Raw genomic sequence first — 17,949 nt, forward strand, 5'->3', positions numbered from 1 at the left:
TAAGCAAAAAACAAACAGGCAAACATGTACTTAGTGCTATAACGTGTTTTCAGGTTAATATTTTAGTAATGCCATAGGAATATAACATCTGGCATGTGCGGAAGCGTTACAGTATAGACTGTTTAGTGATATTTAACAAGATAGGCAGAATTTTAATAATAGGGTATAGCATCTACAAGTCAAATTTATGCGGAATATGAGCTAAATTATACAATACGTGTCATTCATTCAATCAGTAGAAATTTCTTCGTAATTATGCAAATAAGTAAGGTGCTTGGATTTAATCATTCATTATTATATCTGCAAACGCGACTATATATATATATATATATATATATATATATATATATACACACACATATACACACATAAGGAAAGTTACAATGCCAATGTTAAAATTACGCTATGATTTGGATGGCTATAATGATTTTTTAGTCCCTCTTTGCAATTGGAATAGTGAATTATTGAAATTAGACTTTCATGCCCAGTAAATGATAACGTTAACCATCTAAATAACCAGTTATCCAATCGCAACCAAACTGGTATTGGAAAATAACCCTATAGCCCATTCCTAGTTGCCATCTGCGTTTAATGGTGGCAAGCAACAACGTTTACGGTTCAGGCAGCGAATTCTAGCGTCGGGCGTGGAAATGTTATGTGCATGATTCTCATCCAGAAATGTTGGTATTTGAAACGCGAAATTTTAATTTTTCAGTTTATTTATCACGCTCGGGCATTATTTCAAAGGATTCTACGTCGAACTTCGTGTTCCAGTTTCGTATTGCAAGTTTATTTGCGACGTTGAACAGCAAGGGGAACACGTGAATTTTTTCTCTTTGTCGAGTTTTAGATGCTTACGCATCACTGGCGGGTACAGAAACACTCGTTTTAAATTTTATTTTTCGAAAACCGTTTTGCGGGCCGCAAAACGTGGTCTCGCGGGCCGCCGGTTGGAAACCCCTGGTTCGTTGGAATTGCTTCTGTTACCTTCTCTCTCTTTCTCTCTCTTTCTCTTTCTCTCTCTCTTCCCCCCTATCCTTTTTAAAAACTCTGTGGATCCAGCTGCTGAGGAGGAAATGTAGGCTACGCGCAGGTACGTCTGGTGCCCTTGGGCGCCGTAGATGGGAGATTGTATGGATTGCGCTGTTATTCAGCGACGGTTCAAGGTTCTGCAGACTGCAGCAAGACATCAACACGACGATTGGAAAGCAAATTTGGATAGAAGAAATTCACAAGACTGCAAATAGTAAAGTTTCAGCCCCACGTCAAAGAACCCTGCGGAAACATTTTCCGTTTGTATACGACTCCTGTCAACAATTGCACGTAATTCAACTGCCAACATAACAGAGACTAAGTTCTTTGGATTATTCCTTGCAGTTAGAGGAGATTGATTTGAAACATTTTTTTTTGTGGACATACGCCCTTGCTGTGTCACATAGAAACCTCAAGAACGGACGAAAATGATTAGTACAACAAAAACACAGAAAAACAAACCAACAAGATGCACAGGATAATTGTGTGTAAGGAAATAAAAATAATTGGTTGTCTGTAAAGTCTGTTTACGGACGAAAGTTTAACGTGACGTCATAAAAAAAATTGATGAAATGATTGCATACTTTTATGAATAAAATTGAATCATTTTTATTGAATTATCACTATTTTGTATGGATACAAAGAAGGAGTGAAATGAAATCTACAATTTAATTGATAAATTTACTTTTATTTGCACTCATTAATTCAAATATGTTTATTACTTTAACGAAGAGATTATTTTAACTATAACTTTTATACATGTTTGCTATTTAACTTCTTCCAATCTGTGTTATTCTGTTAAGGATAGGACGATGATAGGAAAAGTAGAAACTAATGGGAGTGTTTCAAGTTTAATGTGCCTCGAAAAAGTCAAATCGATGGTTGTTCCAATCGAGTGGAAGAGAGATAGATGCGGCGCAAGCGTACAATGAGCGTAACAGGACACAGCGCAACGGGACAATGTGTGTAACTGGACAATTTTTCGTGCGTGCAGCCGGCGTTCATCGATTTATTAGACGTTGTCACGTCAAAAATAATTAAAATTAATAAATTTAAATAAACATTGGGCATATTTATTGATTTGTATTTTTAGTTACAATTAATCTCGATTATTTTACTAAATTAAATAATTAAATATACACATGTTTATGTTAATATTGAATACTGAATATTAATTAAATTTAATTTGTGATATAATAAATTTTAAAGTAGTTCAGAGCCTTATCAAAGAGAAGCATAACATCTAACGTGCGTAAATAAGTACACGCGCTTTTTTTTTAAATTTTTACTTGAGCGGCTGTAGTTTATGTAATAGTTATACTAGGTTTCAAAATGCTGTAACAAACGAGGTCTTAGCACTCAGAGCTGTTGTTTCTCTAGCTATGATATGGAATAAATTATCTGCACTGCAAGCTATATCTACTATTTTAAACATCCAATATGGCGGACCTCTGGACTATTGAAAACACTTGGCTGTTGATTTCAATGTTTCTGTCCTTGACTTTTATTTTAAAGATATCATACATACGCAATACAAATTTAAGATTAGTATTTTTTACCGATAAAATTCGTCTATGCTCCACCCAGGATATAGTCACGCTAAATTAATTTAAATGTTTCTGGGATATTTAGGTTAAATAAAAAAATACTATCTAACTGATGCATTAGCATGTTCTTTTCTTAAAAAAAAAAAGTATGAAAGCAGCTACTGCCCAGGAAAAGATGGTTGGAAATAGGGGGGGGGGGGGGGGGGGGAAATTATGGAGGCTATTTTCAGTGGGCATCAAAAATAACACACGTGGCTATTTTTAGCGAGAGTGTTCTACGCAACAACAACTCGTTACATTTACAATAGTAGCAGACTATCGCGTCATCGTTTTTATTTATCTCAGGTTTTATTTTTACCCTGAACCCAGCTTACATTTACTTTAAAACTGACTAATTATAATAATTTTAACTCTTCTGCGAACTTACACTTGAATCGACGTTTTAAGGTTGTTTAACCAGCTGAGGTAAGCTATTACATATGCTAAAAACACAATATGAAAATTAAAAAATTGTTTGTCTGTAAAGTCGGTTTACGGACGATAGTTTAACGTGACAACGTCATAACAAAACATTGATGAAATGATTGATCCAGAAGAAAAGTAAATATCATATTCGGCCTGAGACTGAGCCGTAATAGGTTTTTGCAACCAAACCATTTAGGCATTAATAATATTATATTGTTTGAGGAAGAATTGTTTTTTATTTTTCTATCTTTTTTATGATAAAATCTACCTCTGCATACTTTTATGAATAAAATTGAATCATTTTTATTGAATTATCACTATTTTGTATAGATACAAAGAAGAAGTGAAATGAAATCTACAATTTAATTGATAAATTTTATTTTATTTGCATTCATTAATTCAAATATATTTATTACTTTTGTAGTGTCGCGCGTCGTATTTATTTTTACAAGTACTAAAATGAAAAGTATTGCAGCGGCCGGGATTCGATCCGTCAACCTTTGGATTGGTATAGTCAAAATTTCAAATTCAAAAGGTTTTTTTTATTTTGCTTTGTTACACATTTCCATTTACATGACAGTGTGGCATGCCGGCACCAGGTGCTCTTTTGCCAAAATTACAGTTATTAGTTAAGGTAACACTTTACAAACACAACAATATTTACAGAGAATTACATAAGTTTTACAGGTATGATGCAAAGGAAATTTTAAAAACCTTTGTAACTTGTCTGGGGCTGTTGGCCAGCGATGCTGACCGCACGACCACGAGGCCATATTGGAAACAATTGTTTCAGATGTTATATATACATTTATATAAATATTGTTTTGTGTTGTGGAAGTTTTAAAAACGTATGTAGTCCGCCATGTTTATTTCTTAAAGTGGTAGGCGGGAAATTAATAACCGTACCGATTGTGCCGAATATCGGTGGACGATCGTTAAATTACATGATAATAATTCAAACGACGAAAATATGATTGAAAAGTCAAATCGATGGTTGTTCCAATCGAGTGGAAGAGAGATGCCACGCATGCGTACAATGAGCATAACAGGACACATCCGTAGTGGGACATCCGTAGTGGGACAATGTGCGTTACGGGACACTTTTTCGTGCGTGCAGCCGGCGTTCATCGATTTATAAGACCTCATCACGTCAAAAAAGAGGTAAAAACAAATGAACAACAACCTTGGACGACACAACGAGGACAGCACAGACAACACAGTAGGCTGCCTAAACCAAAACAGTTGCGACGTTTCGGGAACTGAGATCTGTTCCCGTCAACAGGCACAAACAGGCTGTTCTTCCTTTTGGTATTGTGTATCAGAATAAGCACTATTGGCGAATACCATTTTTTAAAAATAAATTATTTTTTTATTGTTAATTACTGCAATGCGCTCCTCACCTACGAAAGAGGTTGCATTACGTTTTAAGCTTGATTACGCCCTTATAGCGAGCAAGTAACATCGCTGTATGTTTATTGTGCGTTGCAAGTCTCAAAAAAATATATATATCTGCTTAATTATTAACCAAAGCTAATTACAATTGAAGGAAAAAAAAAATGTTTGCGTGTGCTGGTGTATGCGCGTTAGAAGTCATAGCCTACTTATTTGGCGTAATAAAAAACAAACATTAATTTGTCATACAAATAAATAATTAATAGAAATAAAATAATTTAAGGACTGGAGTTTTACCATAAATACAGTCGATAAAATATAAATTCAATATAATTAAAAAAAATTAATACACACTTAGTATTCAATATTCATATAAAATTTGTTTAAAACAATATTATATGATCTAATAAAATGATTGAGATAAAAATTTAATTAATATTGAAAATCATTAAATATGCTGATTTATTAATTAATTTTAATATGTATTAATATTATTTATTTTATAACATTTATTAATTTAATTAATTATTTTAATATTAATTAAATAATTTAAAATTTATATTCAAATAAGTTATACATACGGGAACATAACCTCACTTACATAAATACTTTTGTAAAATTTTATAATCACAATTTCTATCACTAACATTCACAATACATAATGTTTTTAATGATATGGACCAATATCCAATATCAATAACTAAAGTATAAGATATAAAAGAATTTTTTTAAGTAGCCTTTTTTTTGTCCTGTTAACATTTCGTTGCATGGCGCGCGCGCATCGTATAAAATTATTTTCCATCATTTTTTTTCTTCATAATATGTCTAAATAAATATAACTTCAAAATTAACCAAACAATGCGATAGGGCAGGGGTTCCCAACGTTTAAGCAACTACGTACCACTTTACATTTTATAAACATTGGTGTACCACTAGACACTAAATCTACTTAATTTTTTTTTAGTTTTAGATATTAATATAAGAGCTATTGTTATTTTGGAAATCAAGTAAAAAAAAAATATGTTTATTTCAAAATGTTAGATTTATTTATAACACATAACTCTAAAAACAAACAATTGTAAACATTAATTCAAATTGAACAACATTACAAAAAACAAACAATTTTAGACATTTCGAATTGAGTCCAGAAAAAAATCAAGAATCATAAAAGAACAGAAACTTGTACTTTGCCCATCAGACTTTCGATGGCACTTCATCTGATCGCGCCCCGATTGCAACGTTTCCACGTGGCACTAGTGGTACGAGAACCGCCGGCGACATTGCCACGTGGCACTAGTGGTACGAGAACCGCCTGCGACGTTGCCACGTGGCACTAGTGGTACGAGAACCGCCTGCGACGTTGCCACGTGCCACTAGTGGTACGAGACCCGCCAGTTGGGGAACGCTGCGGCAGGCGAAATGTTCACAAGCGTGTCGCGACATGCTGCGTGCGTGCGATGTGTTTCCTGCCCAGTGTAACTGACCCTTATCTGAGAGCTTACACAGCTGAGAGAGAGAGAGCGATTCAGAAAGCGAGAGCGTGACAGACAGAGGAAGAACGGTGTTATCGTGGTTATTTTTAGATCCGTGCCAAGGTCAGAACGGGGTACTTTGGGTTGGCGTTTATCAAACAACGGTTGTACTATTTTTTTTTCTTTCAGTGAATCGGGTGTTTCTTTTTTATTTTATCGACGCTCTGCTTGTTTTGTTCACGAAATTCCACGCACGAAATAAGCGAAAAGCTCCGTTATTTCAGTTAGACGAGTACTGGAAGACTCACTTTATTTTTTTTTTTGTAAAAACTGCAGTTTATTATTTTTTTGCGAGCATTTGAATGGTTGGATATTGGGAGAGGTTGCAGTGCTAATTGATTTATTACGTTCTGCCATCTTGATACCGTTTAACGGATTACACTAGAGACATGAAAAATTCGCGTATTCATTTCGTGTTATGGTAAAATTCAAATAATTATACCTTATTGCTGCTTCTGCCATTGGTTCACTGTTAATCTGGAGGACTGAGGGCCAATTAGAGACCCTCACTCATAGAAGTGTCGAATCACGGGCCACCCAGTCGAGACGACTCACAAGTCAACAGCCAATGTACAGTTGGCATTTGTCCGAGTGTGTAGTGGATATTGGAGTCTATCCTGAAGGTCGATGAACCCGCGAATTTTTCCGGTCCCTGGATATCACTGTCTACTTTTTTTTGTGTATGTTTATCAGTCTGAGAACTGGTTTTATTCAACTCTCACTACATGTCTAACTTCTCTGAGCTAGCATTTGCGTCTCTCCATAGCTAACATATCATGAATTCACTCTTAAAAGTTTTGTCTATTTTTATAGTTTAAGATTTTTGTCTTCCTTCCATTTCGGATGCATGGCTATACTTGCTTGGTCTATTTTGTCTTTTCCGTCGTTATATCGTCACCATACTTCCGTCATCAATTTTCGTTTATTACTCCTTGAACTTTCAACAGCCGTGTACAAAACCACATTTCTAAAGCTTTAATTATTTTATAGCATCCAATAAATCCAAGTTTCTTTTCATTAAGAAATAGCTTTTATTGCATAGCAAAAAAAATTGATTATAATTTATTAATTCATGTTAAATGTAAAACACTTTTCTCCTGTATTAATTAAAGATTGTTATCCACTTACTCACCATTTATACAATTTTTTTTGACGTGACAACGTCTAATAAATCGATGAACGCCGGCTGCACGCACGAAAAAGTGACTTGTTACGCATTGTTCCGTTACGCTGTGTCCCGTTACGTTCATTGTACGCTTGCGCCGCATCTATCTCTCTTCCACTCGACTGTTTATAAAGTGAAGTCAAAAGTTAATGTGGTTTTCATTGCTTATTACAACAACAATTTCGGCAATAAAGGTTAATTATTCTTGCATTTTTAAAAATCTGATTACTAGCATAATTTCAAGTATTTATTCTTTTATTATTAAAATTAAAATGTTTGAATTTTATTCATAAAAGTATGCAATCATTTCATAAATGTTTTGTTATGACGTTGTCACGTTAAACTATCGTCCGTAAACCGACTTTCAGACAACCATTTTTTTTTTTTTTTAACTTTCGTATGTTATATTACAGCTATAAATTAAAAATAAAATATCTTCCACCAATTTTTCTTTATGTGAAAGGAAAGCCTCTGGAAAGTTATTCGGGCGGATACGTATGCCCAGTCATCATTGAAATCAACCAGATACTCAACTGATCCTTTTTTAACAGTCTATATTATTCAAGGACGTACCCAGCTAGAAATTTGAAGTAAAAAAAAGAAGAGGATGAATGTTCCGAAGAGTTATAATCTTACCCCTCCCCCTTTTTGTTTTCATGCCACCACCATAGATACGCTCTTGATATGAGTTGTGAGTACAAAAATAATTGGTTCCTACAATCATACATTTTTCACAGGGTAGAAGTATGTAGTCACCATTTTGAATTTATCAGTAACTACAAATTTAGATATTTTCCTTCGTTAAATCACGTGTACACAACAATGGGTTTTTTTAAGCTGCTAAAAGACGAAATTCTGATTAGTGTCCATTCTTGAAAATTAATGCATTGTTGAACCATAATGATTATGAAGCAGAAAATTATAATTTATAATAGACACTCCACTAAAGTATTTGCTGTAAAATCACAAAATCTTGAATGGTGGGCAAGAAAAAATTATTTTTTTTTCACCAAAAATCTACTGGATCTAAGTTGATGTATATTAGTTTATACCTCGGGTTTCATTGCGAAGGCAGCTATGACATTGTTGAGGTTATTTTATCATATAAAATTTACCACGTCCGAATTTCACTATAGAAGAGTTTTATATTTCTTATATACTACAGTAAAGTACATCATGTGTAAAAAAACACGTGATCGAGTCTTTAAGTACTCGCCAGTGATGTGTAACATCTAGGTACCGGAAAAATTCGCGGGTTCAATGACCTGTAGGATGAACTCCATAGTTCTACGTACACTCGGTCAAATGCCACCCACTCATTGGCTGCTGTCTTGTGAGACGTCCCAGCGTAGCAGCCTGTGACTCTATAAAGCTTTGGTTGGGTGTTTCTCACTGGCCCAGAGTCATCCAGGTGAGTTGTGAACCAATAGCAGAGGCAGCACTGAGGTATAGCGATTTGTATTTTAGCCTGTCGCGAAATGAATTCGCAAATTTTTCCGGTCTCTAGAACATCTAACCTCGGGAACGAACAAATTCATGTGTCCTCATGTTGCAAATAAACTTATACTAAACTCGGAGACTAAATTTAACGTAGAATCCTTTAAAATAATGCCGAGCATGATAAAAAACATTTATTGACGCGATTCACACGTAGATTAGATTCCGCACCCGCCGCTTGAATTTGATGCCAGAGCAGCTAGGTCGACTATCGAATCATACGATTTGCAGAGCGAAATTTTCAACTGTATAATGAAACGGCTTGGTTGTCTGTAAAGTTGGTTTACAGACGATAGTTTAACGTGACAACGTCATAACAAAACATTGATGAAATTATTGCATACTTTTATGAATAAAAATGAATAATTTTGATTGAATTATCACTATTTTGTATGGATACAAAGAAGGAGTGAAATGAAATCTACAATTTAATTGATAAATTTACTTTTATTTGCACTCATTAATTCAAATATGTTTATTACTTTAACGAAGAGATTATTTTAACTATAACTTTTATACATGTTTGCTATTTAACTTCTTCCAATCTGTGTTATTCTGTTAAGGATAGGACGATGATAGGAAAAGTAGGAAACGAATGGGAGTGTTTCAAGTTTAATGTGCCTCGAAAAAGTCAAATTGATGGTTGTTCCAATCGAGTGGAAGAGAGATAGATGGGGCGCAAGCGTACAATGAGCGTAACGGGACACAGCGTAACGGGACACTTTTTCGTGCTTGTAGTCAGCGATCATCGATTAATTACACGTTGTCACGTCAAAAAAAAAATTGGAATAATACTAAACCCAGGTTTTGGACCTGATTTTCGACAATGGATTTTATTGAAATACTACACACATTGTTAAAATTCTCTAAATGGTTAATATGATAGAGTATCCCTTTGGCTTTGTGAACTTCAGTTCGCGCTTTCCGCCCCCGTGGTTCACCGTGGCTACACATATCCGTTTCGTGCGACTTCCGTTCCATTCACGAAATGACTGCTACCAAATGCCGTAAACCGAGAGCTAAAATGTTACACAGCAAAAATACTATTTTACATTTAGTAATTTTAGACAGAAGCTCGTATGCAATGGGGGAAATGATAGTAAACAAAAACATATGGCATTGTTTACGTGTGCTGATTTTAACGGTTACATTAGCACATGGCCCCCACATTCTATTACGGGCCCTGGACCCAGGATCAGAGACAAACCCCCCCCCCCCCCCAACCCAAAAGTTACAGTCACGCGCTACATTATAATTGCGTGGTTATTTCTTACCTGCACTCTTTTTAAAATTTTATTTAACCTGAAAATACAGGGTATAATTATGGTTACTATTTCATAAGTTCAAACTAAGCTTTGTTTATAAAATTATTTTACTTTTAAATTAATCACAGCAAGTATTTATATTTATTTCACACACTAAGATAAAAATTAAAATAGTTACAGAAAAATAAAATTAGCTGTAGGTGTGTAAATTCTTCTAAAATTTTATTGGATAAAAAATTTTCAATTTTTTTTAGTTTGTAAAAAATAGGTAAACATTTAAACCCGGGGGTACATCCAGCCCCACCCTTGTGGGGGCCATGTGATTAGCAGATAGTAAGCCGACGTCGAGACCACGCGCGGAGGAAAATGATCAGTCTTCACAATCACGACTCTATGCGGGACAATGATCAGTCTTCACCGTCACGACTCTATGCGGGACAGGGCGGGCTCGCGGGCGCGCCGCGCCGCACGAGCTCCGCGCCCGGCGAGTCGAGCCGAGCCGAGCCCGGCCGAGCCGAGCCGAGCGCGGGAGCGCGCGAGCCCGACGCGCCGCGAGAGCCCAGTCGGCGAGCGGCGCGCGGCGCGGGAGGTTTACGCCCGCCGCTGCCATCCTAGTGGTTATTACACTTGTTGTAAAGACAATTCGGAACTTTTATTTTTGCTGGAAAATTTGAAGCATTTTTATTTTAAAAAAAAATGCAATATGCTTTTTTTAAAATAAAAAAAGTTCTCATCATACTAGCTTTTACTTGTCTAGCAACTTCTTATTGTGAAATTTTCTGATGTTTAAATAAGAAATAACTCGTGGAAATATTGATTTATCAATTCAGATATTATTTTAATCTTACTTTTTAAACTTTATAAGAATGAAAGAAATTCTCAAGACTGAAAATATATTGGCGCCGTTTTGGTGGGTTTAGTTATCACATTCAGCGGATTAAAAAAAAAAAAAAATTAGCAACACTTGTTTGAACGTGGGTCGAGCGCAAAGAGGATAGAAGCTGCGGAACGCGACAACCTCGTTGGGCGGGCGGCCCACCTGCACCCCCCCGCGCGGGAGCAACAATGGACTGGACCGACGACAAGTCCCTGCAGCTGATCGAGCTGTACTCGGAGCGGAGCGTCCTGTGGCACGCCGAGCACCCGCACTACAAGAGCCACTCCAAGAAGAACGAAGCGTGGTGCGACATCGCCGCCGTCATTGCCGTCGACGCGGGCGAGGCCAAGAGGAAGATGGCGTCGCTGCTGGCGACCTACCGCAAGGTCCGCCACAAGGTGCTCAAGCTCAGGGAGAAGGGGGCGGGGGCGGACGATCTGTACGAAGTCACGTGGTTTGCCTTCGAGAGCTTCTCGTTCCTGGAGCAGTCGTACCAACCGAGGCCTTCGAGGCAGCTCATCAAGTCCGAGGACGATGACAAGGTAAGACAGCAGCATGTATTCTTTTCCTTAAAGGGGTAGTAGTTTCCACCATTTTGAATTTTTAACCATTTATCCATAGCTTTCTGTACAGCTTCCATATTACACTTTGTGCCACAAAGGGCCACAGGACACAACTTTAGACATTAAAGTTGTTAAAGTCAACATTTTTGTATTTATGTAATTTTCATGACTCTTGCACTGGATGTCATACTGACAGCGAATAAAATCTTAGGAAGATATCAGTGGTAGTCACATGCTTCCACCCCAACCCCATCCCCCACCCCCGGGCCCTAATATCCTCCTAAAAAATACAAAATGGGAGCGATAACAAATTAATTTCTTCAGACCACACCATACCTTGTGAACATATATAATCCTACAATTTTAGTGCTACTATAGCGTGTGTAATTTTTTTTTTAATAAGTTTAAATTACAGTTTTGATTACTTTTCAAGACATCGAAAATGTGTTAAAGCTTAAAGGGGCTAAACATTTCTGACTCCCAATGTAATTAGAAGATATTTCATACTTCACCCAAAACTCTCACAGCATCCATTCTACCTAGAATTCAAGGCTGCATCCACTTCTGGATATTATTTATGCCTTCTGTCGAACTACAAAAAATATGGAATCAAGACAAAATTCAATTTGCAGCAGTAAATTGATAACTGCAAGATGGCTGGGTCTAAACTTATCCAAGGAACTCATTTTCAATGTGCTTGAACTACATCGCAGGATGTTTAAAAGCCACCACATCCTGCAAAATTCACTTTTCTGTCGACAAAAAACTGATATTTTCAAGACATTTTAAATTCTAGAAACAAATTGTCACCCTTCAACATGAATAACATTGCCAATTACCATCAACAATGTCCAAAAACACTAAACGAAACTGGAACTGAATTGGACATGATGTGTTCAAAATGTCATGGTAGAACTCATTGTACTGTACTGTGTTAGTTCAAAGCCTCGCACTTTGAGGTGATAACACATTAATTTTGCCATAAGTTGAGTAGAGGTTTTCAATGTTTTTGTGATGAACCTGCAACTGCATTTAGACTCATCCTGAATACTGCCAGGGGTCTTCTTCAGGTTGCCTCTGGCAGTGCATATTGTTACGAACGCAGACAGGACCGCGACTTGCACCAGGTTCGGAGCTGGCTGGCTGCCCCGCAGGGCCACTGATGTCACACACCGTCCACTAACGTAAGGCATGCCACGAGTGCCTGGCCAGATTACAAGGATCCTCGATACCTCCTCCCCCCTTCTGCTCCCCAGGCACCATCATGCCTCAGGGCCATTGCCAATGACCCTTTTAGCAGCCTGTGTATTCTGCGGATTTCCCGAGGCCGCCGCGCGGCCTGGTTCAAATAAGCACTGCCTTTATGGACTTTCCGGACATCGGGTTGGTCCAAGGTCACGCGACACTTCCATCATAACCCCCCCCCCCCCCCCAAGTCGGTTCCAGAAAGTATGCCAAGAGTATATAAGCAGTGATGCCGGCCTCCACGAGAGTTCCGAATGAAGAGCAAAGAGCGGAGCAGCGAAGAGTGTCTCCCTCTTGGGGAGTGATACTGGCGATACCCGTGCGATCAGCTAGAGGTGAAGAGAGCAAGGAAGGACCTATCGGGAGGCGATACCTGCGAGTGAAGGCCTGTCGAGCCAGTCGGGTGCGACGACCGATAGTTGGGACTGTACTGCAGCGTGGTGTGTGTGAGTGTGCGAAGGAAGCGGACAGAGGCGTACAGAAGAGCGAGCCACTGTCGAGCCAAGCTCCAGTGGAAAGTGTTAATGTTTCAATGATCAGTGTAAGACTAATTGTTGTGGACAGAGATCTTGAGTGCAATAATTAAATTTATTGTGTAGACATTTGTAATAAATAAAACTGAACCAATATATTGTGCTGTACCTTCCGAACCCAGTTTCCCCCCCACATTATACACGTAACAATATATGGAGCCTTTACGCCATCTATCTCAGTTGATTTCTCAAAACTGAAGACGCCTGCTACAGTGCGGAGCGAAGTGTTGGCACAGTCCACCACTTCGAGGCGGATCAACTACGAAAGGCAAGCTAGTTTTGATCACGATCATGATCCACTCGGCCCGGCGATCTCTCGACATCGCCGAGTCACTGTGTTGTGTCAAAGTGCCCAGTCAGACGAAACGAGTGTTGCTCGCTTGCGATAGCATTTGTCTTATTGTCTGTACAACTGTAGGAATAAAGTTCCTACAGTTGTACAGACAATAAGACAAATGCTATTGCAAGCTATCTACAAAATGCCCATAAAAAATGTACCAGTTTCAATGGTATGTTATAACATTTTAATTTAGACAATTGACAACAAATCATACATCAAAATAAAGGTAAACTAACCTATTTTTTCTTAAAAATATCCAATATATTCACATTTAGTTATACGGCACACATCCAACCTAAACTTCAATTCTTCCCACACTTTGGTTAACAAGTCTAGAGTAATTGAAGCAATAACCTCTTCAATCCTGTGTCTCAACTCTGGCAAATCATCAGGTAGCAGCAGAACTTAGGAACCATATTTTATAAATCCCCAGGTGAACTAGGAGACCAGCGAAAAGGAGCTCTGTCGTCTATACCATTGCAACATATCCATTGGTCAGGGACTTAGATGTTTAACCACATTTGTACAAAGAGATTCCAATACCGAGGGCTGAAATTACAGATTCACTCTTAGCAAACTGCAGAACACAAAACTCTTTATGCTCAGAAGTCACTGTTTTGTGTAGGTGGTGCTGAAAGCGAGAAAACAACTAAGCAGTACTCGCGCATGCGCTTATCTAAAACTGTTTGAGTTACTCTTTAATTGTGACCTTAAACCAAACTCAAAAATGCTTACAGAAGATACTACAGTTGAAGATGTGAAGAAAATTTCGAATTAGTACAACAATTAGATGCCGTAAGATTATGATAACGCCTCACGGGTCTCAGAAAACCTCTGTGTATATGTATTTTTTAGAAGAAGATTGGTGTAAGTGTTGCTGGAAGAATGATAGGAATACACCTACTCCTAATATACCTTAAAATGGGTTTGGACCTAGGAGATACATCGAATGTTTATGCCTATTACTATGATATGGACATATCTGTTAGCACATGACCGTTGGCGCCATGCCATGGTGCATCAGGCATACCAGGACCCAAGGGCATATCCAGGAAGATTTTTCGGGAGGAGCTACGATACAAAAAAAAAGATGCAGTTGCAAAATATGACATTAAACAAGTCAGAGATTGACCTTGGAATATTTTCAAATTTATGGTCTTAAATATTGAAATTCTCTTTCCAGTGTGTGCATGCAAAAGGTGAAGGATAATTCCCCCTTTACCAAAATTAAAAAAAAAAAATCTCAATAAACAGCTATCGTTCCCATCAACAAAAGGAAAGAATTTGAAAGCAAACTGTGGGGAAAGTGATTTTATCTTCCCCCACCCCCACCCGCCGAATTGAAATCCAGCATGTACTTCCCTGACTGTTTCATACAACTATTGATGTAATAAAAGTGTATCATATGAACTGAAGTAATTTGAGTAAACAATCGGGAATGTGGGAAATGGAAATGTCATGTTTTCCGACATTCGTCACTAAATATACCTGTGAAATAAACGTTTCGCATTCTGTATAAAAGTTTATCTTATTTGTAAATAATTTTTTGTGGCAGAAAATTTAGCCTGTAGTGATACTCGTCCTAAGAACAACTTGGCTCCAGCATATGTTCTAAGTGATTCTCTGTAGCTGCAGCCCACACTTAGAATGTACTTGTAGAGCCAATAATGCAACAATTCTCACACTCAGTCCGTCTTTAAATATTTAAAAAAATAATAATAATAATTTTGAAATACGTATGGATGTGATCGTTTTAAATGCAAATTGAAAAAGTGTGTGTGTGTGCTAGTATCTGCAAAAGGGGAAGGGGGAGTGAATTCTACTGTGGTTTTGGTGCATTAGAACGTTTTTAAATGTACAGTTTAATGATGAATATTTTGTTTTTGTTTTTAATGTAACATAGTTTACATAATTTTTATATGAGCATAATTTTGTACTTGTGTATTTTAATTTTATATTACTTCCTGCTATTTATCCAATACTTTGTAAGTTTAAATATAAAATTTTTTAAGGCTTTAATGTAAGACTTTAATTCTCTTGTTTTGATGTTTTACTAACTGTTTTGTAGTATTATTTTTAGAGATTAATGTTTTATTTAATTGGTTGAAGTAATTATAATTTTCTTCCCTGTGGTCGAGTGGAAGACGAGGCAGTCAGCCGAACAGTGGGACATTATTCTGTGTCACGTTTCGCGCTGGGAACTGTCGCGACGCGCTGTTGCAGGCCCTGGCGGTCCGGGCTAGGAGGAAGAGGAAGTGCGGGAGCGTCTCCAGCGAGGACAGCCAGGCGCCGGCGAGCGACTGCACGGCCCAGCTGAGCATCGCCGGGCCCAGGAGCGAGTGCGGCGAGTTCGAGGCAGTCGGCATCAACGTGGCGGCCAAGCTGAGGAGGATGGACCCGGAGCAGCAGATACACGCGGAGTTCCTCATCAGCAAAGTTTTGAAGAAAGGATTGCTGAACCAGTTGACCGAACATTGTGATGTTGGATAAGTTAGACCATTTTTAATTTTTATTTTAGTGCCTGTGACCGTTTACAATAAACAACATGCTGTGCCTACATGCCATGGTAGGGTACATACACAGTTTCTTAAGGGGAGAGATAGAAAAAACATCATGGTTTCAACAGTTTTTTTTTACCTGTCGTTTGATATTCAATATTTGGCGTTGTTAAAACTGAAGTAAATAGTGACTAACTGCTACAAATATTTAACCCTGTGAACTCATTGGTGTCTAGAATGTAATTCATTGTAATAATGCTGTCAGCAGACATTGTCTTAATGTTAATATCGAACAATAAATTGTTATGGCATAAAATTTTAGAAACCTATAAATAGTTTCTCGATTTTATCCCTCGCCCTTAAGGGAATAATAATGTTCAAACCTTTGAGAGTATGTACCATGCCTTTTTTGTTTTTAATTTTGAATGTATTTGTATGTATATTATTTATGCAATGTTTGGAATAAAATTTTAAAAAAAGACATAAGCATAAAACTGAAAATTAATCTCTGTGTTTGAGAAGTGTTTTCACATACAATTCTAAATTAATCTGTATGCCTCCTCTTATGTCGTTACTTGTTAAACTCGACTTTATTTTGTATGTAATGAAAATTAATTTTGTATTGAATAAAAAGCAATGAATTTATTTTATTGCTGTAGTTATTCATTTCCACAACAGCAAAGATTGTTAATTCTATTACCACCCCTAAAATCTTCAAATTTCTTATTATTTGTAAATATTCCAGACTACAAACTTCCATAGAGCTTTCTTTGGTCGTCGTATAGTATCCTTGAGACGATATGATGAACTCGTTTTAAATGGCTAGTTATATTGTTGTTGTTTTTATGTGACAGCGTCTAATAAATCGATGAACGTGGGCTGCACGCACGAAAAAGTGTCCCGTTACGCTAATTGTATGCTTGCGCCGCATCTATCTCTCTTCCACTCGATTGGAAAAACCATCGATTTGACTTTTTCGAGGCACATTAAACTTGAAACACTCCCATTCGTTTCCTACATTTCCTATCGTCGTCCTATCCTTAACAGAATAACACAGATTGGAAGAAGTTAAATAGCAAACATGTATAAAAGTTATAGTTAAAATAATCTCTTCGTCAAAGTAATAAACATATTTGAATTGATTAATTGCAATTAAAAGTAAATTTATCAATTAAATCGTAGATTTCATTTCACTCTTTCTTTGTATCCATACAAAATAGTGATACTTTAATAAAAATGATTAAATTTTATTCATAAAAGTATGAAATAATTTCATCAATGGTTTGTTATGACGTTGTCACGTTAAACTATCGTCTGTAAACCGACTTTACAGACAACCAATTTTTTTCTTCTTGTAGGTACTGTTCGTGTGGCAAATGTTTCGTCGTTATCAGCCCATTGTGTTCGTCTGTGCTGTACTGTAATTTTAATTTCTTCCGCGAGACTATCTTAGCTGTCTGGGCATTTGACAGTTGACATCAGCCTACATTGGCTTGTTCGCCGGGTGTTTATATTCAACTTTTTTTTTTTGGTGGTTTCTTGAGATTATTCTATCACAGCCACTGTAAACTAGCAATGGCACAAGTACATGAAATCATTAGAAGAACGTGAAGCTAAAAGCAAGTTTAAAAAAAAAGCGCGCGTAACTCAATATACGTGATAAAAGTGAAGCTTATTTGGTAATTCAAACCTCGAGTCGTAAGTATAACGTAAGGGGTGAAACTGCAGAGAGAGAAAAGGAGAGAAAAAAATACAATTTTCTAAAAAAAAAAAAAAATTACTTACTGTTGAAATACTGTGCGTGTTACTGTTTCATAAATAATTCTGCCATTTTGAACACGCCAAATTTCTGAGCGAAATATGACATTCATAACAGGTAGCGCTATCTATGCGGGAATTGCAGGGACTGTATCAACAGCTATCTCTACTATGCTGATTGAACGAGGAACGTAAATGCGCCGGTAGCAAATATAAAATTCAAGGCACTCACAGCTGACT

The 17,949-nt window shown here is 37.1% G+C and overlaps 1 protein-coding gene across 1 annotated transcript; it reads left to right on the top strand.

The window, feature by feature from the left end:
- The first annotated feature begins 10,455 nt into the window (after positions 1-10,455).
- LOC134538157 (uncharacterized) lies at positions 10,456-16,601 on the top strand. The gene is made up of 2 exons (XM_063379208.1): positions 10,456-11,314; positions 15,677-16,601. The coding sequence occupies exons 1-2, from the start codon at positions 10,961-10,963 to the stop codon at positions 15,941-15,943; spliced, it is 621 nt and encodes a 206-aa protein (XP_063235278.1). The 5' UTR covers positions 10,456-10,960; the 3' UTR covers positions 15,944-16,601.
- The last annotated feature ends 1,348 nt before the right edge of the window (positions 16,602-17,949 follow it).

The sequence above is a fragment of the Bacillus rossius genome, chromosome 13, assembly GCF_032445375.1.
Source record: "Bacillus rossius redtenbacheri isolate Brsri chromosome 13, Brsri_v3, whole genome shotgun sequence".
NCBI lineage: Eukaryota > Metazoa > Arthropoda > Insecta > Phasmatodea > Bacillidae > Bacillus > Bacillus rossius.

Bases quoted from the DNA above. Each gene is read 5' to 3' on its own strand.
- LOC134538157 (XM_063379208.1), top strand. From the start codon at position 10,961: ATGGACTGGACCGACGACAAGTCCCTGCAGCTGATCGAGCTGTACTCG. The intron at 11,315-15,676 runs GTAAGACAGCAG...GCGCTGTTGCAG, and splicing joins AGTCCGAGGACGATGACAAG to GCCCTGGCGGTCCGGGCTAG.